General features: G+C 36.2%; 1 protein-coding gene across 2 annotated transcripts in view; it reads left to right on the top strand.

The window, feature by feature from the left end:
• The first annotated feature begins 853 nt into the window (after positions 1-853).
• MYO1E (myosin IE) overlaps positions 854-23,616 on the top strand; it is a 224,827-nt gene continuing 202,064 nt past the window's right edge. For both annotated transcript variants that reach the window (XM_031955285.1, XM_012543770.3), the window contains exon 1: positions 854-1,314. In XM_031955285.1, coding sequence (XP_031811145.1) covers positions 1,312-1,314 — 3 coding nt within the window. In that variant the 5' untranslated portion in view covers positions 854-1,311. The remainder of the gene's footprint in view (positions 1,315-23,616) is intronic.

Here is a 23,616-nt window from a genome sequence, read left to right as displayed (position 1 = left end):
ATACTATCCCTGTAGAAGTTAAGCCTCAGAGATACACTAGACATTTTATCTTTCACAGGGAAGTTATAAGATTTGGCTAAAGTAGGGTTCAACTAGGGACAACAAGGACTCTTTGAGATGTCATTTGGGGTTTTCCTGGCAAAGATACTGGAATGGTTTCTTTTTCTTCTCTAGTTCTTTTTACAGAGGAGGAAACTCAGGCAAACAGGTTAAGTGATTTGCCTAGGGTCACAATGATAAAAGTTCAGATTTGAACTCAGGAAGTTAAAGTGTTTCTCATTCCAGGACTGGCTACCATACCATCTAACTTTCTAAATAGTCCATTATTAGTACTTTTGTGGTTATCAGATATTCTGTAAAAGTTGAGGGAAAGGGTGGGGAAAGGATAACGGTCACCATTTTTGATTTTCCTTATAATCCTAGACCTGAGGGAGAAAAAATAAAAGGATTTCCTCTGGGTTTCTGCCATGACTCTGATCTTCTTTGCTGATAAAATATTTTTCTTCTTTTTCATTGTTCTGGACTAGATTGCTTCTTTAACTTGGAAGATAAGCACAGCTCAGACTTTCATACTGAAAGAAGTTTAAAGCTTTTCTTTACCTTATTTCTTTTTTCTGGAATTCTTTTCTTTTCTAAAAGTACCAAGTCTAAGAGTTTAAGTCAACAAAGTTCTTTTGAAGCTGAAGGGGAGGAGAAAGGAAAAGGCCAGAGGACTACAGGATCCAGAAATCTTTGGAAACCCTAGCTGCTCCATGCTTGTTGGCTGCTGGAGTTTCCCTGAGGAATGACGCTACGAAAATAAACCCTGATTCGTCAGGGCCGAACTGAATTCTCCATTTAAGGACAGATTGCCTGGACTGAGCAGAGGCTTAGCCTGGGGAGTACATAGTGGCAGAGTAAAGAAAGAGGAGGAGCTAGGCTGGCGGCGGAGCTGCAACTGCCGGGACTGCCCCTTAACTAGCACTTCGAGTTGAGAGGCCGGAGGAAGCTCTAGTGTACATCTGACTCCTCACTGAGCAGTTCATTTCTGTGTAGGATGAACAGAGTCTGCTAAAGAAGAGCAACCCCCTTCCCCTTTCCCTCTCTAACCTGCCCTACCGATCCTGCTTGGATGGAGTCCCGCGAGTGTTCCCATTGGCTCCTTTGAGTGTCTAGGGTGTTGGGAGAATTCTACTTTTTCTTTCTTTCTTTTTCTTTTTTTTTTCTGGCGAAAGGAACCAACTTTTGAAGTTAAAAGGAAAATACATTTCAGAATCTCAACTCCCCCAGAAATCGGATTGAGGTGGAGGAGCGACGGCAACCGAAATCACCATGGTGAGTTGGCCGGGGCTTGGAGCTGCCGGTTTCACCGGGGTGGTCAGGGGACCTGGGACCTGGGAGCTGGACCTAGCTGTACGGAAGAGAAAGCCACCTTGCCGGGCCACTTACTCGTCCGTCCTAGAAAACACACCTCGGCCGCTGATTATCCATCGGCCCTGGGAAAGGTTGGGAAAAAGGAGATATAGGGGTCCCGACTCCTTTCTCCCACCTTTTTCAACAGGTTTCTTGAACGAAGAGGAAACAAAAAGTGCTTTAAGTAAATTCTCAGTCTCCACAAACTTGTGTGTGTGTGTGTGTGTGTGTGTGTGTGTGTGTGTGTGTGTGTGATGTGTGTTTGACTGTAAGATTGGCCGTCTGCATCTGGCCGCAGACAGTTGTGGAAAGTGTAGGGCTTGAGCGGGAGGGGAACAAACCACATGTGTTTTCCAAGGGGCACTGCGGGCACGGCCCCTGTCTCGGTGCGTGCGTCCCGTCCCCTTTCTTCCTGTTCGAGGGTGGGGAGAACCCTCAGGGAGTAGTTGCGTTCTTTCCTTCTTGGGCCACCTCTGCCCAAGGCGATGTTGCCGCCTAACCTCAGCCCACCCTCCCCGAGCTCTGGGCAGGGTCTTTTGTCCAACCCGCCAAAGAGCCTAATATATGCCTCTTCTTAGTTCCTTGGGGACCAAGATGGGCTTCCTAATGCTGGCTGGCATTTGCGATGTGGAGTGGGGAAAACCAGTCTGGAGGTTGCTTTTGTTGGCCTGTCCTGGAGAAAGAGAAAGAGGGAGGAAAAGAGAGAGGGTGAGGAGACAGCGCCACCGCCACTGCTATAACCCCGGCCACAAAGGGAGGAGGAGGAAGGGAGGAACAGGTAAAGAGTACCTGGAGATCTCCTGATGGGCTGGGCTGATCGCGCCAAGCGAAAGTGACCGACTGACAGAGTCAAAAATCCTGTAGGTTTAAGAGAACCGGGGCTGGCAAAATCTCTACTTAGAAACACAAAAAAAGCTGTTAATATTTCTCAAACTACAGCCTCGCTGCCCAATTCCCCATAGCTGCAAGGTAACAGTTCTTTAAATAACCGCGAAAGTTTTGAAGGCTCTGCCTTCATGCTCAAATTTTGCCTGCCCTTTTTCGAATTTGTGGTAGTCGCCCATTCTCACCCCACCCTTAGACACAACACAACAGAGTCTTACTTAATCAGTCTTTTCTTGGGTCTTTTCCCTTTCTTGAAAGCCCTAAAAGAAAAGTGTTGGAAGGGGAAGGGGGTTAAAAAAAAAAATTAAAAGATTGGAAAGGCTACAGAAAAGATTACTGAGAAAATACTGAAAGACTAGAGAGACTTTATAGTTTGGTTATTTGCCTTACTGAAAGGAAAAGCTCAGGAAAGTTAAATGAGCTGAATTCGTGTGTGTGTGTGCACTGTGTGCTTTTAACAATTGTAGAAATGGAGATAAGTGAAAATGATACTTAGTACAGTAAAGTATTAGTTTAAAAATGTAGACTTTGTAACAAAGGACAGGAGAGGGTAAAGATGTCCCATAGGGCCTACACTTGCTACTTATCTCCTACTGTCTTGGAAGTCCTATTTATTTACAAAGATCGATCTTTATCTTGGGAAGAACCTCTCTAATCTGAAGGGAACACTTCAGAGCCCATTTTCAATTGACAGTGAAAAATAGCATCATATTTGTCCCGAAAGATAAAGACATAAAGTGCACATCATTTTTTCTTCAGTCGTCAGGGTTCAAGAAGTTATTTAACCCTAAACTTTGGAAACAGTAGCTTATTTAAGTAGAGGGTGTGTTTGGGATTTGTGCTTCCTCGTTGAAATTGAAGTTTAGATAAATGATAGTTCTGTTTAGGAATTTCTAAAATTGATTTCTACAGTTCAGTCTAAAAATTTGGGCAATGAGGTTATGATAAAACATATGTTCTTATAATATTTCAATAGTGAGGGAAAATCCAAAAACTTGGATGCATTTTTGGTGTTCTAAGAGTGCCCCAAAAAGTTATGTGCATTGTTGGATAAATTGAGGCAGTCCATAAACACAGTGTTGAAAAGAAGAATATTATGGCAGAAAAAAATGATATTTCTAAAATTCTGTAAATTATTTATTTTAAGTCTTTCATTGTTTAGCACACATAGCAGCAGCAGGCAGGAGTGTGGCTTACCTATTAGTGGGCACTTTGCCATGGACACAGATGGGCATGTCTGTGGGCAGCCAAGAGACTATCTGTGTATCAGATATGGTTGTTGAGGCCAAGGTTCTCTGTCAGAAAAGTTGAAACAGCTGGCTGCCCTGAAATAGGAGATGGGCCATCACTAAATCAACAGTAATCTAGACTAATTTGCAAAAATAAAATGGATTTTTTTGACTACCATGAAGAATTTAGTGTGCTCATTTTTATAAAATGTGGAATTGCGGACATTCATTATTAAAGGGAGTGAGACTTTATTCTAATAAAAAATATGATATTTTGTTTACGTTGGATTCCATGCCAACTTGGGCACTGTATGTGGATTATGTCATCTGATGCTAAAACCTCAAAATGCACCTTTGTTCAGCTGTGCACAGCTGCACCCTACTGTAATTTAGGGCAGGAAGGGAAGAAGCATAGGGTGGAAGTGGTTGAAAGTTAGGATGGAGACTATAATTGGTATAACTTCAGCCAGGATCTAAGATAATACCCAAGCTGGCTGATTTTTTTTTTTTTTTTAAGGGAGATCTTTCAGGAAATATAGCATGGACCTTACTCTTACACCTCATCAGAAAGTAGCCCCACCTGTCCTGACAAAGACTGATTCATTCCTGACTCATGGAAAATAGCCCTTTTAAGGCTCAGAGGTCTAAGAGACTTTCTTTTAATATCTCTGTCTTGATGATTTTCCAGCTTATTATTTTTATTTTTTATGACTATTTGATGGCAGAAATCTTTACTTATGCATGGCAAATTTGAATGTAGAACTAAAGATATTTGCAATATCATAACAGCATAAATTCACCAGGAAGTTCTACCATATATAAATTTCCTCAGAGAGACCATGTGGTATGATGGATGACAGAACATATCAAACCTAGAATTAGAAAGACCCTGCATTTATGTGATAGTGTGACAATAGGCAAATCTTTGACCTTTCTGTGTTTCATCTTTTTCCTCTGTAAAATGGGGGGAGGGGAGGAAATAACACCTATATCCCCATCCTCAATGTTGTTATGAATTGGTTTTGTTTGCTTGCTTACCATTGCAACCACCAATAGTTATACTTTTTTGACCTTACTCTATTACTAGAGCCTTATGTACATAATTATACTTTCCCCGGGTTCCCAGAAATGACAGTTTGATTTTTTTGTTATTTTTGTTCTAAGGGCTTGAGTAAATTAAATACAGTTAAATCTTTTAGGTCCAAATCTTTTGGCCATACTTCTGTAACATTAGAGCATTCTTAATAATATACTAAAAATCTTACAGAACATGTAAAAGATAACCAATGCCTGGTGATTTACAGACAAAACCCCAATTTTTGCTTTAAAAAGTCTATCAGAAATTGTAACTCAGAATGTAGTTTGTAGTGCTCTAAATAGTAAGTAGTTTTTTTGTGAGGTGATGTAAGAACCTAATTAAAACATACTACTGTAATGATAATATCTGAATCCAGCAATCATAAGTTGAAGACTATCTATTCCAGTTAGAGAAATATAAATCCTTCTCTCATAGATTTTCTATTTATCTCTCCACTAGAAGTTAAGGTTGTGGATTTTGTTGGTTGATGGTAGGGCTACTGGAAATCTAGCATTCTACTCATTTTAGAAAATTCCTGGATGAGGTATGGTTAAAACTTTGAGGGGATTTCAAGATAGGGGAAAAAAGAGGTAGTTTGGTCAATTATAGATTCAGAATCCATTAATTATGAGTAGAAGTACAGGAATACTGTATTAGGAAAAGTGGAATAGGATCCATTTTTAACTAGAGTAAAGAGAGCAGAGTTTATAATGTTAAATGAAGAGTTTTTAAAGTCCTAAAAGAATCAAGTTTGTGCTCTTTGTGAACATGTCCATAAACATAAATTATCAAAGGCTTTTCTTTTTTAAAGAGGCATAGATAGGGAAGTATTTAGTTCTCCTTCAGATCTCAGCCTACTTTAGTGAGGAGAGACAGAATAATCAAAATACATTTGCATGAAACCTTATGATACATTCAAAGGGTCCAGAAATGGATCTCTTGATAGACCCTTCTAAGTCTGGCATGTGTGACTACCTTTTGTAACTGACCTGAAGTTTTGCTATGGTCTAGATAACTGTCACACAAGAGTTAGCCATCAAGTCAAAGTAAAATAGAAATCTAAGACTCGGGTAAAACAAAATGTGGAGGAAACTATGCATTTATTATTAATACTATTATATTCTATAATAGAAATAGCTTTGATTTTGAGCAATTGTATCTTTAAAAAATATCTCCTATAACCAAAAATAAAGCTATTAAAGTATTTCATTATTATATGCCTGACAATGATTTTAACTATTGTGCAACTTTCTAATATGTTTATAGAATGCTAGAATTGGAAGTTATCTTAGAGATCACCTAATACAGTAAACTTAATTTACAATTTAAAAAATTGAGAACTCAAGAAAGGCAAATAACTCAGCCTACATCACAGTTGGTGTCAGAAAGCCAGGACTTATAAACTAGGTTTCTTGACTTTCGATGTATCTATATTATATATTATATCAGACTTTACCATCCCTATGCAAAGTCATGGATCCTAGAATTTAAGTCAATAAATTCAATAAATGTTTATTAAGTGCCTGCTATGTATCAGACACTGTGCTTAGCATTAGGGACACAAAAAGAGGCAAAAGGCAGCCCTTGCTCTGAAAAAGCCTATAATCAAATGAGGGAGACAATGTACAAACAAATATATACAGAGCAAGCTGTTTACAGAATAAAAAGGGAATAACTAAGAGAGGGAAGGCTCTGGAATTAAGAGGAATTGAAGGTTTCCTGGAGGAGGTAGAAGTTTAGTTGGAACTTAAAGGAAGCCAGAGAAGCTAGAGTTGGAATGAAGCAATTGGATTGGAGGACAGTTAGAGAGAATGCCTTAGAACCAAGAGATGGAGTGGTTTCTTCAAGGAACAACCATGAAACTATCATTGAAATATATGTTGGAGAATAATGTATTCAGTAAGTGGGTACAGTGGATACAGTGCCAGACCTGAAGTCAAGAAAACTCATTTTCCTGAGTTTAAAACTGGCCCCTGAAACTTCTTAGCTGTGTCACCCTGGGCAAGTCACTTAATCCTAATATGACTAACAATTCAACAACAATCGCAAGGTTTATAAAAAGATTAGAATTATTGGAGAGGGCTAGGTCTTGAATTTGAATACCAAATCAAGCATTTTGTATTTGTATCTGGGGAAAACGGGAAGCTACTGGAGTTCTTTCATGACAATGAACCTGAAGGGAACTTTGGGGCTGTGTAATCCAACTTCTTCCCTCTGTTTTGCACATCAGAAAACCGTGGCCCAAATTGTTAGTGTAGTCTTGGAAATAGGATCTAAATCCAAATTCCCTGACTTTAGAGCTAGAACTTTTTCCATCACTTCTTCCATACTGAGCAGATAGCTTCTCATCTGGTATGATTTGAAGGGAGGAAGGGTGCTGAAGGTTTCTTTGGTAAAAAGGATTAACTATCACTACATGGTCCTTGAAAAATTTCATGGAAATTACAAGTCATGTAAATGTCACTTTAATGTTTACAAACTCACAACAGTCCTTTGAGATAAGTGAGTGCATATTCCCCCTCCCATTTTATAACTTCTCTTGGCCTCATTTTGAGTAATTTGTCTGTAGCCAAAAAGCCAAAAGTCAAACAAAAATTTCTTTCCTGAAGTCCAGCAGTTTTCCCACTACATACTGCATTGGGAAGGGTAATTTTTAAGAATCCCTGATTAGTTTGTTAGGTAACTGATTTATATCCATTTTGAGACTATATACTTATAAAATGATGTAAGTCTGTATCTTATTTGATACCATCCAGATTATAGGTGGAATAATGGGTTATTGTGGAGAATTGAATTTATCCTGTTTCTTGCTCTTGATTTTTTAAAATTTATTTTTAAATGAATTCATTCCCACAGTTCACAGAATCCTAGAATCTGAGTTTAAATGAGTCCAGTTCTTTATGTGATGCTTGCATCACCTGTAACCTACCTGATAAATGCAGTATTATTTGGCAGCCAGCCTCTCTGCTTGTCACCTGAAGTAGAGAGAACTCTACCTTATTAAAGCAGCCCATCCCTTTTTCTGACAATATCAATTATCAGTTTTTCAGTAATTTTTCAGTCGTGTTGGACTCTTCATGATCCCAGTTAGAGTTTTCTTGGCAAAGACACTAAAGTAGTTTGCCATTTCCTTATCTAGTTCGTTTTACAAATGAGGAAACTGAGGCAACTAGTGTTAAGAGACTTGCCCAAAGCCACACAGCTAGTGAGTATCTGAGACCACATTTGAACTCAGGAAGATAAGTTTTCCTGACTTGAGGTCTAGTACTCTATCCACTGCACCACCTGGCCACCCCAATTGCTAGGGTAGCTCTGTCATTTTTGAGCCAAAAGTTCTTTCCATAGACCTTCTTTTATCCACCCATGCTAGGCCTACACTCTGGACCTTTCTCCTTAGGGGTATTTTGTTCCCAAAGTGCAAGATGAAAAACTTTTATTTTTACTTACTTCCTGACTTTAAATATCAAGTTAATTCAAGGTCTGTTTTAGAAACTATATATAGAGCTAGAATAGAAGCTTAATGTGAACTGAATAAAACTTTCATCTAGCTTCTTAGTGTTTACTTTTATGAGTTTTCATGAGAATGAACTGAACACATTGCTGATTACTTTCTTTCATAATTGGAATTCTGTAATTTATACTTGATGAAAATTTGTAAAGTCTTCATCACCTTGAAAGGGATTAGAGTATAAAATCCCACATGAATGGGAAGTATTATCAGCTACATAATAGAGATTATAAAATTATTCATAATAATTTGGATATTTTTCCAATTTGAAGTCCTCTGCTATTTTTTAATGAAGAGTGGCTAATTTATTATTGTGCCTTGCCTTTTTGTGAAGACAATATTTACTTTTAAAATATGTTTTTCATTCTGGCTTCATTTTTTGGCATCTTATTAATCTTGCTGACTAAGACTTGATATTTACAGAACAAAGAAGAGGTTTCCAAATATCAAAAGCATTAAAAAGTCTCAGCTTCTGGGCACATTTTGTGCTATGTTAAGCAGATTATTTTTTCAAACTTCAATTTCAGTATTTGATGTGGCTGACAAGAGGTTTTGCTACTGCATGACTTTAGAAACTTTGCATTTAGGCAAATGTAGGCTATGATACTCCCTTGTCTGCCATTCCCAAGAGAAATAAGATGGAAGGAGTTTGAAGCAGATTATATGGCGTGATTCTAAAGTGGTGGAACTGATTTTTAAATAATAGACCAGAACTTTATATATAGTCAAATGAATATTATCTTTCAAAGCAATTACTTTGGGAAGCTGCCTTGGTTTTCCTGCCACTACTTTCAATCATCATTAGAACTCCTATGGAATTGTCAGTTGCCTTCTGAGCTACATAAGAAAAGTAGTCTAATTATTTTGTATGAGCAGCAGCATCTAAGTATTTTATTCTATAAGTATCCTATATTTTGGCCACTAACCTAATTCATAACACTAAATAACTTATGGGTATTTCCAGAGCCTGAAAAACTGTGATCATGGAATATATTCAAGAGAATATGTGATAGACTTTGAAGGCAGCTCTGGAAGAGGAGATTCTCCCCCTTTCACCTCCCCACCCCCAAAAAACATTTTGAATAATGGAAGCAGTGTTGTAATGAATGTGTAACACTTGGCTATGGTAAGGGAAACAGCACTCATTTGGATTTGATTTATACTGCATTTGATTTAAAAATCTATTCACATAACCTTGTGGTCATCAGATATTAGAACTAGATGGGACCTTTAAAGATCATTGAATCCAACACATTTAATTTAAAGATCTAAAAATCTTTTTTTGACTGTGACTTGTCCAAGTTCACACAGCATTCATTTTAGTGACATAATGAGAATAATAAGCTGAATCTCCCACCATTGTTGTTTAAGCTAATATGAAATCTTAGTCCTAGTTGAACCTGAGCCGTAGACCAGGTATTCTGCTATAGTGAAGGGTTTCAATAAACTAATTCTCGAATTAGTAAAGTGACACAGAGTGCTGGACTTGGGAATTAGGAAAAAATCCAAGTTCAAAACAAGCCTCAAACACTCCCAGCTTGTGGAATGACCCTACCCTACGCAAGTCACTTAAACTATCTCAGTAATGATAGCATCTCCCTCTCAAGGTTTTTTGTGAAGTTCCATATAAATGCTAGCTGCTATAAGAGGACTTAATAGGAGAGAGTTCTCTCTAGGTTTGTTGTTATTAAATTTATTCAGTCATGTCTGGCTTCATGAGCCCATATGGGGTTTTTTTGGCAAAGGTACTGCAGTGATTTCCCATTTTTTTTTCCAACTCATTCTACCGATGAGGAAATTGAGGCAAACAGGGTTAAGTGACTTGCCCAGGGTCACACAACTAGTATGTCTGAGGTTGAATTTGAACTCACAAAGAGTTTTCCTGACTCTAAGCTAAATATTCTATCCACTGTGCCACCTAAAATCCTCCCTCTACTCAGTAATGCCACTGCAAATTCATCCCGGACAGAGAGGCAGGTTTTTTTGTGCTTAATAACTGGTATTGTCCCTGATGTGCAAATGGACCTTCACACTTTGTAGCATTGTTCCCAAGGCAGCAGACAAATGTGTTGGAGCCAAGGACTGTTTAGGCTTCCAGTCTCAATTAAGTAAACATGAATCTAATTTGAGCAGAGACTTAAAGAGGGTTTCAGGGGAAGAGGTTTATTTCCCTTCCTGGAGGTAGAGCTCAGAGTTGAGCAATGAGATCATGTATTAACATATCAAGCATATTAGATACTGAAATTATGATTCAAGGAAAATCATGACTATTTTGTAATAGTATTTTATTTTTCCAATTACTTGTAAAGACAATTTTTAACATTTAGTTTTGTAAGACTTTGATTTCTAATTTTTTTCTTCCTCCCCTCTACCCAAGACAGAAAGCAATCTGATATGTTACATGTACAATCATTTTAAAGATTTATTGAAAACTGAACACAAAATTTTTTTAAAATAGAAAAACAGAAAAGAAAAACAAAACAAAACAATATTGTCATGTGCTCAGCAGAATAGGGAAGATTCAAAATGTGTAAGAAATTTTTTAAATTTCCATTTCAAAAAAGCACATATAATAAAAGAGATTATATATTCATGACTGTCCATCTTTTCTGTGCTTCCTTGTAGATAATTATTTTGTTCTTTGCTGTGTACTTTTTACTCTATTTTCTCCCCTACTCTTCCACAAGCAGGCTAGAGTTAAACAACAATATTTTTATATATATACACATCATGACTATTTTCCACTTAAAAACATAAACTTAAAAATTTCTTGATCCAAGGAGTCTGTTAGATAATACTTGGAATTTTCAGTTTATAGGCTTTGTACCCATTCCTTTTTTTGTTGTTAAAAAAAAACTGGCCTCTTTCCTTTTTTATTTTTGGAAAGGTATATATTTTAGTAATAACAGTATTAGAAATGGTATGTGTAAAAGCCATTTTATGATATAAATACTCTCAGGCAGAAGGATTTATATTATTTATTTTTAAGGTGTTTTTTTTTAATTTTTGCTTTATTTTTCCCAATTAGATGTAGAGACAATTTTCAACTTTTTTTTTTTAATTTTGAGCTTCAGATTTTCTCCCTTCCTCACTGACATGGTAAGCAATATGATATAGATTACACATGTGCAATCATGCAAGACATATTTCCACATTAGTCATATTATGAAAAAAGACATGGACCCCCAAAAAAATGCACCCACAAAAATAAAGTAAAAAATTGTATGATTCAGCCTGCATTCAGATTCCCTTCAGTTCTTTCTCTGAATGAGAATAGCATTTTTTTTTTTTAAATCATAAGTCTTTTGTAATTGTCTTATATTGTTGTATTGCTGGGAATAGTATTATTTTCATTTTTCTTTAAATAGTAAGGTTTCAAAATTTTATCTGTCCCTCCTTTTTCCTCTAACTGAGCACATTTTAAAGGTGATATAAAATAGATATGACATCATAAAGAATAAAGGCTAAGGAGGAAAAAATTATACTGCACTTGAGTCATGGCGTACGAGAGAAAAATTGAACAAATTAGGATATCCAATAAAATCTTACTTCTTGGTCACTCTGATGGTGCCTATAATTCAAGTTAATGTAGAACCTGGTTATGAGATGTTTTGCCTCTGTGGAGTAATAATGTTCAGGCCTATAAATAAGGTTAAGTTATTTCCTGTTTCCTAGCAGGTAGGGGCAGACTCTTATCAAAGAACATTTTGGACTTAGAAATGGAACCATTTTGAGGTTATGAATGATTTTAAAATATCATTCAAAAACTATTTTCCATGAAACAGTGCACTTATTCTCCCATCTCCTCTCTGCTAGTTCAAGAGTTATAGCAAATGTAAATTCGTTCCTAAATATTAAAGAGTATAATAATTCTCTTCGCTTTACATATTTAACAGCTTTGTAACTCGGCAAGTGTGATATTTGGCCAGACTCCTATTTATCAGGTTTACTATTCTTTTCCCTGGTGTGACCCCAAGAGGAGGTAATGGATGGGCACATTTGTCCTTACTGACCTACATCTTATTACTAGATTCTTTTAATAACAGCTTATTATCTAGATAGTCATCAATTTCATCAAAACCATTAGGTTTCTTTGGTTTTAGTAACTGCTATTTTGATTACTTGAGGCAGAATTAGGCTCAGCCAGAATATGTGGTGGACCAAATTTTCCTCAGTCCTCTCTACGTTTCTTCATAAATGTCAAGGAATCCAGAAGTATTTGGCTTTCTATAAGCTCCACATTTTTTGTAAGCTGTAGGGAATTCCATCTAGCAAATACTTTGCGCTGGTATAGACTCAGCCCTAGTTATTAAAACAAAAACTGAGAAAAACATGAAGGAAAATTGTATTTAATATTTATATAAAAATAAGAATATGTCTTATACAATATGTTTCCACGGCAACGAATAATATCTAACCAGAGAAGTAGCTGGGAGTGAGTCTTACTTACTTACACTTACACTTTTCCAGTTGGTTAGAAAAACCAACACTTCATTGTCCAGAGGAAGAGTGTCAATCTATTCAAAATAAAGTTTAAGTAGCATAGTTTTTTCAAACTGTGGTATGGTTCAATGAAGAAAGAAGCATAGTGTTGTGTTGATTCTACATTATGTACAGATTATGTTGTGCTGCCAGCATACTTTTAGGTGAAAAGTAGGCACCCTACTTGAGGAAGGAAGATGACAAACATTCATGAATGTAGCCACTGCTGATAGGTGTCCAAGTCAGGGCTCTGACATCTTGGTCATAGGAGGAATGGTTGAGGGAAGTTGAGGCATGTTCTGCTTGGAGAAGAAAAGCCTTGGAAGGGGAAGGTGATCACTCTTCTCAAATTTTTGAAGGACTTCTCATGTGGAGAAATGTATACTTTCACATTGTCTTCTAAATAAAGCAAAAACAAAACCCACCCATTCTTTTGTCATCACTGGTTCAGTGTTCTAAGTGAGGGAGGCTTGCACCTCTTTAATATACTGCATGGTCCCCTATCAGAATATTTTGTCACCTGCATTCATAATTGCAGGAAGTGTTAACTTTCAGCCAATAGTTAGTGAAAATAAAGTGGTCATTTTTCCCTATTCAACTTTCCCCAGAAATCTAAGAGTTCATGGACCCTAGGTTAAGAGCCACTACTCTCTAAGTAAGGGAGGCCTATTAAAGCAGAGCCTTCTTCACCCTTGAGGATAGAGATAATCTTATCTTTGCCATGCATTAGGAGGCTCTTTAAAGTTATAATTGGTTAGTTGGGTGGGATAGAGCTGTAATCCACTCCAAACCTCCAAGCAGAAGTATTATATGCCCAAAGTCAATGGTCCTACAAAAGGCATGTTTAAATGAATGATGTATATGAGTGAGCACAGTTAATTCCAGGGCTGCTTTTACAGCCTGAAAAATTCTTATTCCTTATCATGATACTTAATAATTGGAATACATGTGAGTGCAAAGCAATGGGCTGAAGTCAGATTTGAAGATGGTCCTTACTGTTTTTCTCTAAGATTCCTTCTAGCTTCCTAATGCTAGTGTATATCCCAGCCTTGACCATTCACTTTTGAAATCCAACCAGATCATTCTTCATTTTGACTTTCCAAAAGAGAGAGAGGCAAGAAACAAAAATGTGAATGAAAGACAGAAGATTTCTCTATTTAGAAACCAGACAGATCTCATTCCTATTGAGGGTTCTGAAAGTTTACAAAGTGTTTTGAATGAAAGAACTTAAAAGTACCAAAAAAGCTTTCTTCTGCCATTTCAAACACCTTCTTCTACTTCAACTTCTACCTATTAAGGCAAAGGAGCAGCAGTGAAGAATTGTGTACTCTACCATTTGTACTTTGTATTTTCATATTTGCCACTAGACTAAATTCTTTGAGGACAGGAACTATCTTTTATTTATTTATTTTTTGTAATACCCTCTCTCCCACCCCTATCCCCAGCTCTTAGCAAACAGACTGGAACTAAATAAATGTTTTGTTTATTGACTCATTTTTCCTGGTTGCCTTTAAAATCAGTGAGGCAGCATCTTCTCTTTCCTGGGTCATTCAATTGAACAAACTTTATTACCCTGTGTTTCAATGCATAATCTTTCTCTACTTTTGTATTTGTCATTTAAAAGAGGAATAGTTTTCATTTTCGTAGTAAGAAGGTCTTTTTAAAAAATATCTTATTTTCCCTTAACCACATATAAAAACAATTTTGAACTTTTAAAGTTTCAAATTCCTAGTTCTATCTTCTCTTCCTTACCCTTAGTATGATAAAAATTAGATATACACTGATATCTCACACCTTATACCAACATAAGATCAAAATGGATATGTGATGTACACATGAAGGGTGATAACTGTAAGCAAATTAGGAAGGCATAGAATAGTTTACCTGTCAGATGTATAGTTAAGGAAAGAATTTAGGACCAAACAAGATATATAGAACATTATAAAATGTAAAAGTAGAAAGCCTTTGCACAAACAAAATCAATGCAACCAAAATTAGAAGGAAAAAAATTTTTAAGCAAGTATCTCTCTAATAAATACCTTATTTCTCAGATATAGGGAATTGAATCAAACAATCATTCCTCAATTGATAGTCAAAGGAAAAGAACAGGAAATTTTCAGATTAATAAAAACTATTTATAGCCATATGAAAAAAAATACTGCAGGTGGAGATATCTGCCTAGGCTCATTCTTTAGAACTGGAAGGGACCTTAGAGGTCCTCATTTTACAGATGAGATTCTGAGGTCCAGAAATGGAAATATGCTTGTCTACAAAGTCACACGAATAAAGGGAAGAACTAGAATTCAACTCTGAATTCTGACTTCAAATCTAGGCCTTTTTCTTTGGTGCCAAGAAAACAGGATTGTATAAAAGTGAGCTTGAATTTTATTACTTAAGTTATTATTTCCTGAGTTGTTATTATGCCCCCAGAAATAGGATGTAGTTATATGGATAAGCTATGTACTCAAGGGGAGGTTTTGGTCTTGGCTGTATCCCACCTTTCTGTAGTTAATCTAATCTTTAAAAGTATCCTGGGACTGTTATCTTTTGAATAAACGTAGTGGAGTGGAGTCAGGAGTTACATAAATAGTGCTGAAAATCTACTATAGGAAGTTACTCTTGATTATTTAGCCTAGTGAAATGAGAAAGTAATTTGGGTTTACATTAGTTTAAATAGAAAAAAGATTGGAGACACTCTATAGAGTTTCTCCCTTTGGTTGCTGATGCTACTACCTGGGCCTGGAATCAAGAAGACCTGATTTAAGATTTGGCTTTAGACACTTCTTAGCTGTGGCCTTGTTAGCCTTAGTTTCCTTATCTAATAAATAAATAAATAAATAAGCTGGAGAAGGAAATGGCAAACCACATCTTTGCCAAGAAAACTTCAAAATAAGGTCATGAAGAGTTTGGTGTGACTGAAACGTCTTAAAAACAAAAAGCTACCAATCTACTGCTTCTTAAGAGATTATGGGTTGAAATGAGTGTAGATAGGATTTGCAGGTTTAAACTCATTCCAAGTGTAGGGGCAAAGTTTATTGCAATTGTAATGCCAATTGAGGCAAGCTAAATTCCAAAAGGATTTAGCAAAGAACCAGAAGCTAGGAGACAAATTTATCCAGTTCTTCATATCACTGATATGCTACTTTTGTGGCTTAGAGATAGAACTAAGGAGTGGTCTCAGGAATTTGGTTATCACTGACACAGCAGATTATTTATCTGACAATCAACAATATTTGTAAGACTATCCTAAGGCCCAGAGACTTTAGAATCATTGACAAACAGATAATTAAAATGACAGAGCTCTAAGGCCAGGGCACCTTAGGATTATTGCTATGTTTACCCTAGAAGCCTTACCCTGTCAAAACTATTGTTCATCTTTGGAAGCAAGTTTAAGGTGTACTGTCAATGGACATTGGCGTCTCTTCTTCAATCATCAGAACTACTTATTTTCCACCCTGGTAGATATAGTTGAAGTTGGAGCAACCTGTCAACACAGATTTCTATATAACTGTTGAGAGCACTCTCAGTCCCCCCGGGGTTCACAACTTGTATTTGATCATCAGTTCCTCACTTATATTCTCACCTCCGTATCCAATGTCTCAAATACTGACTGCCACATCGTGTTGATTTTGCGTTTGTGACATCTCCTTTTGTCATGATAGTTTGACACTCTGGTGCACGACCTCATCATCTCATGTATCAACTAGTAAAATAGTCTATTGGTTGGTCTCCCTTCTCACTTTTGTTCATGCTTTATTTGGCTGTCAAAATGATCTTCCTGAAGTACAGATCTGACCTGCTCATCTTCCTATTCGGTTCATTTCCCTGGCTCCTATCACCTCCAGGCTCAATATATAATCCCTGTTTGATTTTAAATAGCTTGTTTTGTATATGTGTGTTTGCATATTGTCTCCCCTGTTAAGACTGTCAATTCCTTAGGTCAGTTCTAGAGACTGTCTTTTGCCTAGTGCCAAGCATTCCATAAATGTTTATTTAAATGAATGAATAAAAATCCTGGCTCTGTTCTTTACTATTGTGATTTCACCTTTGTGACCTTGGGATAATAAATGAATAAAAACATTTAACCTTTACACAGCAGTTATACGAGATAGGTATTATTAATATTCATTTCCATTTTACAGATAGGCAAAGTGGGGCTGGAAGAGGTTAACTGGCTTGTGCAAGATCACATCTAGTGTCTGAGGAAGGATTTAAGGCTGGATTCAGTTCTAGTATACCACCCAGGAGCCTGGGATACAGTTTCTATATAAGCAAAAACAGGCAGGCTCTAAATTGTGTAGGGGAGAGGTAATCTAAAGATGGTATTACATCCTACCAGTTAGCAAAAGTAGTTCTTCCTTTCTATTTATTTTTCCTCTTACTAGGTGAGGATGATAGTAAGTTCATCTCAGTTCATGAATGAGACAAGAATCAACGTATCAGTCCTTTCATGAGACAAAAATCATCAGAGGAAAGTAGACTTGATTGTACCCTTCCCACAACCACTTTTTCCTAGATAATTTTGGTTTGGTTGTGTTCTTTGAACGCTGAAGAGGACCAAAATGACATAGATAGCCTTAAAAATCATTAGAAACCACTGATTTCCAAATCCCAAGGCTGAAGTACTTTTGCTTAAAGCCACACATCTTATCCAGAAAGTGTCGGCATTAGAACTCAAGCCTCTAACTGCTTTGAACAACTTGCCAGCCTATTTTTACTGATTTTTTTCCTGATAATTCTCAGTGACAAAATATACAAGACCTACATTCCCGTCCTCACACAGTGATAATACTGACCTTTTAAAAATTGCTGTTATATAAAAATTTGGGCTCCTAGGAGAAAGAACCTCTTCCATCTTATGGTCAGCTGGTGTTGATATTCATATTATTCATTCATCCTTGTTATGCAAATATGAGATTCAAGCCCTTAACTCTTGGCCCAGATCTATAGGATGTGGTGGGAAAGGAACAGAAATTCTTTTGCTGATACTAATTACCAGACAATTGCCTGAGGAGATAAGGATATGCTTTTCTGAGCAATTGAACCTCGACTTTCTGAATCTTTATTTGTGATAGCAGCTGAGTTTAAGTAGAACCTATCTAAATTACGGGGTCCTTTAGAGCTATTAAAAATCATTAGATTCATTGGCTATGACTACAGCTACTATCTCTCATTATATAGATAATTTAGGATTAGCAGAATAAACAACCAGTTTTCCTAAGTGGAAATGAATTTTGTCATCTTTCTAATTCCCTGAAAACCAGAATTTCCAGTTCAGAGAAGTATTTTTCTATTTTTTGCTTGTGGAAACTTCTTGCATTAACATAAATGTACCTAACTTCATATTTGCATTTCGATTAGACCTTTTTCAGAGTTAATCATTTAACAAAGATTTCATTGTATAAAGAAAGCCCTATGTACAAAGAGCCTCTGGAGAAAGACTAAAGTTTTGGTTTCTTTGTTCAGTCTTTTCAGTCATGACTGACCCCTTTGGTGTTTTCTTAGAAAAGACAATGAAATGGTTTCCAATTTTCTCCAGCTCATTTTACAGATGAGGAAACAGAGGCAAACAGGGTTAATTGACTTGCCCAGGGTAATACAGCTAGATATTGTCTGAGTCCAGATTTGAATTTTGGTCTTTTTGACTCAAGGCCTGGTTCTCTATCCATTTTCTTATCTAGCTAAAGTTTAGCAGCAAGTAATGGCTTATTTCCATTAAGTACTTTCTTTATAGTAGCCCATCTATGAATATGGAAACTTGGACTCAGAAATTCAGCAACTGGCTCCTCAGAATTAATGAGGAGGGGAATAGAACTTGAATTCCAGGTCTGACTCCCAGGCCAATCCTTTTTCCATAACACCATTCAGATGAGAGGCAGAAGTAGAGATCAGGTTTTGCAACAAAGTAGGCCTGCATTAAGTCCTGTCTCTGACACATCTGTAACAGTGTGACTTTAAATAAAGTCATTTTACTCCTCCATGTGCTAGTCAATCCTATAAGAATCACAAAAAAGATACTGAGTTGAATTGGTAGTTTTATACAACTAGGAAGTTCTCTATACCACTGAAATCACAGGTCCCCTCAGTCCTTTAACATAGGTCTAAATGCTCCAAAATGTTGGCACAAAGTTCACTTAATATCAGAAAAACTTATATAGTTTCTTGAGCACTTTATGTATAGGAAATGAATTACATGTAGTAAGTCACTTTAAATTGTTGAATGCCTCATACAAATATCTTCTATTGAAATATATTTGCATTTGAAACGTGATGGTTTGTTATTCAAAATGTTTTTTGAAATCACAATTGATTTCTTTATTCCAATATGTTCAAATAAAATGAGGATAGTGGAGTCAGTTACACTTGGAGTGGTGCCTTGCATTATGTAATGAATGCTTTTTTTGATTTTGTTTTATTTTACATTGATTTAAATTAGTAAATCAAGCTTTCTGCAGTGGAAAGCATGATTTGAGCCTGGAGCCCTAGGCTCTGGGTTTGAATTGTACCAGTGTGGCATAGTGGAAAGAGCTGATTCTAGAATCAGAGATGCTAACAGTGTGATACAGTGAAGAGTTCCAGATTCACAAGGTGAAATACTGAGGCAGAGTGGGAAATGATGATATATCTATCATGCCCTTCTTCAATCCTGTTCTGGTACATAAACTGTGTGGCCCTGGGCAGATCTTTTGACATCTTCAATTCAGTGAATTTGGGCTGTGTCAGCCTCAATCTGGACATTTGTGAGCCAGACTGATTGACTTTTTTTTTTAATCTCAACAATTAAATGTTTTTTAAGTTCAGTTTTCCCTTTTGTATCTGGAAGATTTAATTTAGGAATAGAAAAATAAGCCTTTCTCTTCATGGCCTTAGCCCAGGATTAAGGAGAGAAGACATATAGTTGGTTGACCTGAATAATGACTGGTTGAGAAAATTAATTATTTTCATCTTAGATTATGGACAGCACCAATCTTCTTTTACTTCATTATCAGAATTAAAATGCTGTAGGAAACTTATAGGTACATTCCAAGAACTGTGACAAAGTTGTTCTAGTAAGAATTATAATTTAATGCTAAATAAAATAATATCACAAAAGCCAGAAGTCAATATATATCTGGGAGCCTTTAGATTGAATGCTAGAAGAACAAGGATTAGATTAATTTAAAGGATGAGGGATATATCTAAAATGATTTGGGCAAGAAGATCTACTAAGTTTTGCAAAGACAATGTATGGTCTAATTTCTTGAAGTAACACAGGCTCTTTGGTAAGGAAACCAGTAGGTTGGCAGCTAGTTGCTTTTTCCAAGGAGGTAAGGAACTACCTGGTAGTGAGAGATGGGGAGGAAGTACCCCCATTTTTTGTGACCCCTTCATCATCCATCCTGAAAAAATGAAGTTAGCTCTTTATCTTTAGAATAGACTAAGTAGATCTGATTTCAGGGTTACCTCTGCTCTTTGCTCTACTTGCTAAATTTCTTTTGATTGTAGAGTCTGAGGTGAGAGGAAGAAAGTCTTTTGTTTGAGAACTAAGATAAAAGATGGACTGCAAATGCTTTGTTGAGCTAATACTTCATTCAGTCTGATCGAGTTTGCCTGCCTTTTGAGTAGAAATGAAAGATGCCAGATTCTTCTCTGTTTTGTTGGAAGAGATTAGGAAAAGTTTGAGGCAAGAAAGAATACAGAAAGAAGATACTAGTGTGATGAGAGATAAAATTAGACTCAATTTAATGATTTCCCCTAGAGTGGGTACTATTTGCTTTCAACTAGGTGGGGACATATAAAAAGTATGCCTTGTGATATATTTATCATGCAGCAGGCAAAAGCAGGAAACTGGCATGATTTATGAAGATATATATGTATATGTATGTTTATTTATAGATATCTGACTTCCCTAATTCCCACGGAATTTTTAAATTGAAATAACACTCCAAAAACTTCTTTAGTATTCCTTAGATGTACTTAGAACTATAATTTCAGAGCTGGAAGAAAAGTTAGTCAGAAAGCATCTTTAAGCACCTACTGTGTGCCAATCATTGTGCTAAGTAATGGAGGAACCAAAAAAAAAGGTATAATATAATCACGTCTCTCAATAAGTTTATGGTCTAATGAAGGGAGAGAACATGAAAATAATGAGGTATAAACAAGATATACAGGATAAATTATTAGATGATCAACAGAAGGAAGGCTTTCACATTAAGGGTGGCCCAGGAAAGACTTCTTATAGAAGGGTTGGATTCTAGAGTTGGGTGATAAAGTATATTGTTTAAGAAACTGAGTGTCATTAGATCACAGATTTTGTTGGAGTAGGGTATAAGAAGACTGGAAAGGTAAGAGGGACCAGGTTATAAAGGCTTTGAATGCCAAGCTAAAGTTTATTGAATAACACAGTAACATGGTCAATCTAGAAGAAAGATGACTCCAACAACAGAGTGGAGGAGAATGATCATTTAGTATAATCCCCAAATTTTATAGGTAAAGTAACTGGCCTACACCATGCCTAGATCAAGAAATAGAGTGGTGGCCCAGGGAAAGAGGTTTAAGTATGCAAGACACAATAGTCAATGACAGTAGTAATGTACTATTTGATAAACCCAAAGATTCCAGCTATTTGACAAAAATTGCTGGGAAAATTGGAAAACAATATGGCAGAAACTACGTGTAGATCAACATCTATATGCTTGATAAGACTAAAATGAGTTTGTGATTAAGACATAAAACACTATAAGCAAATTAGAAGAGCAAAGGATAGTTTACCTGTCAGATTTTTGAAGAAGGGAAGGATTTAGGGTCAAATAAGAACTAGAGAATACTATGAAATGCAAAATGACTCCAAAATGATCCAGGTAATCATGGGTTACAAATACATGGATTACAAAATGAAATCAAAATGTTATATTAAATTAAAAAGAGTTTGAACAAATAAAATCAATGTAGTCAGAATTAAAAGGGAATCAGAAACCTTGAGGGGAAAATTTTATAGCCAGTGTTTCTGGTAATAGCCTTGTTTCTAAAATTTATAAAGAACTGATTAAAATTTATAAGAATACAAATCATTCCCCAATCGAGTCAAAGTATATGTACAGATAATTTTCATATGTAGAAACTAAAACCATCTATAGTCATTTTTAAAAGTTCTCTAAATTGCTATTGATTAGAGAACTGCAAATTGAAGCAACTCTAAAGTATGACTTCACACCTTTCAGATTGGCTAAGATGACAGGAAAAGATAATGATAAATGTTGGAGGGGATGTATGGAAAACTGGGACACTAATGCATTGTTGGTGGAGTTGTGAGCTGATCCAACCAACTTGGAACTGTGTAAAGGACTATGAGACTGTGCATATCCTTTGGTCCAATGGTGGCACTACTGGGTCTATGCCAAAAGAGTCATAAAAAAAGGGAAAAGGACTCACATGTACAAAAATATTTATAGCAGTTCTTTTTGCAGTGGCAAGGAATTGAAAATTGAATGGATATTATCAATTGGGGAATGTTTGAATAAGTATGGTATATGAATGTAATGGAATATTATTGTTCTATAAGAAATGATCAGCAGGATGATTTCAGAAAAGCCTGGAAAGACTTACATGAACTGATGCTGAGTGAAGTGAGCAGAATCTGGAGAACATTGTACACAGTAATAGCAAGATTACATGATGATCAACTATGATAGACTTAGCTCTTCTCAACAATATATTCTTTTTTTTTAAATAGTTTTTTATATACAAAACATATGCATGGGTAATTTTTCAATATTGACCATTGAAAAAACTTCTGTTTCAACTTTTCCCCTCCTTCCCTCCACCCCTTCCCCTAGATGGCAGGTAGGTCCCATACATTCAACAATACATTCTAAGAAAATTGCAATAGACTTAGGATGAAAACTGCCATTTGGAGCTAGAGAAAGTACAATGAAAACTGAATATGAATCAAGTCATAATATTTTCATTTTTTTTTTTGATAATGAGATAGAAAAGGGGGGGCATAATATCTAGTCAGTAATTATTTGGCTTCATAAGTTCAAATTTGCCCTCAGACATTTACTAGCTGTGTGATTCTGGATAAATCACTTAACCCTATTTGCTTCAGTTTCCTCATCTTTAAATAAGCTGGAGATGGACATGGTAAAAACTATTCCAGTATCTTTGCCAAGAGTCGGATGAGTCCAACTAACTAAAATAATTGATAAAATCACCAAAAACTGGATGATTCAAATAATCCTTATGATTACAAACATAGAAAAATGGAAGGTACAGGATTCAAATTCAGATACTCTGACTCCAAATACACTATATTTACAATGTAACCACGCTTGCTTCTTAGTAACCATTGTATGAATGAAAAAGTTTAAAAATTGAAACAGGATGATGATCATTATTTAGTCTCCTGAATCTTCTGATGCATTCCCTTTTTGGTTGGAAAAAACTCAGGAGGAGAAATAGAAGACAGTTCTGAAGGAGCTCATCTGTAAAAATCTGTATCTAAGATATCTTAGTTCCAGAGTTCCAGAGTGGAATGATTGGTACCATTTGAAACTAAGATGTGCAAAAAACAAATACAAAAGAACTTTAGTACTGAAAAAAAGTCACTTTTTAATCTTCCTGGATGTTATCCCTTCCTTAACACCTTTCCTTTAATAGTTCCCACTTAAGAAATTTCCTCTTCTTGCCAATTTCCCATGAACTTTGGACTATGTGTTGAGGAATTTAACAGGATGCAAAGTAGGTGAAATTTGAATGTAATTCATTGTATAAGTCCTTTGGGGGAAGGAGGGGAAGGAGGAGGAAGGTCTGATTTCCTTAAATAGTTAAGTCAGGCTGAACTCAAATTAAACCAAAGAAGGCAAAATTCTGCAGATCCAGATGTGCAAGAAGCTTTAGCTCAGGTCATCTCGAACTTTCTTAATGTATCTTATTTGCAATATTGACTCTCAGATTACACGGTGGGACTAGATGACTTACTGGGAACAGAGTGTAGATGACTAATGGCCTATCACTATGGCTTTTGTATATAAAAGAAAATAGAAGCAGGAGCAACATAATAT

This window comes from Sarcophilus harrisii, chromosome 2 (genome assembly GCF_902635505.1).
Source record: "Sarcophilus harrisii chromosome 2, mSarHar1.11, whole genome shotgun sequence".
In the NCBI taxonomy this organism is placed as follows: Eukaryota; Metazoa; Chordata; class Mammalia; order Dasyuromorphia; family Dasyuridae; genus Sarcophilus; species Sarcophilus harrisii.
This window is presented reverse-complemented; position numbering and strand designations above follow the sequence as displayed.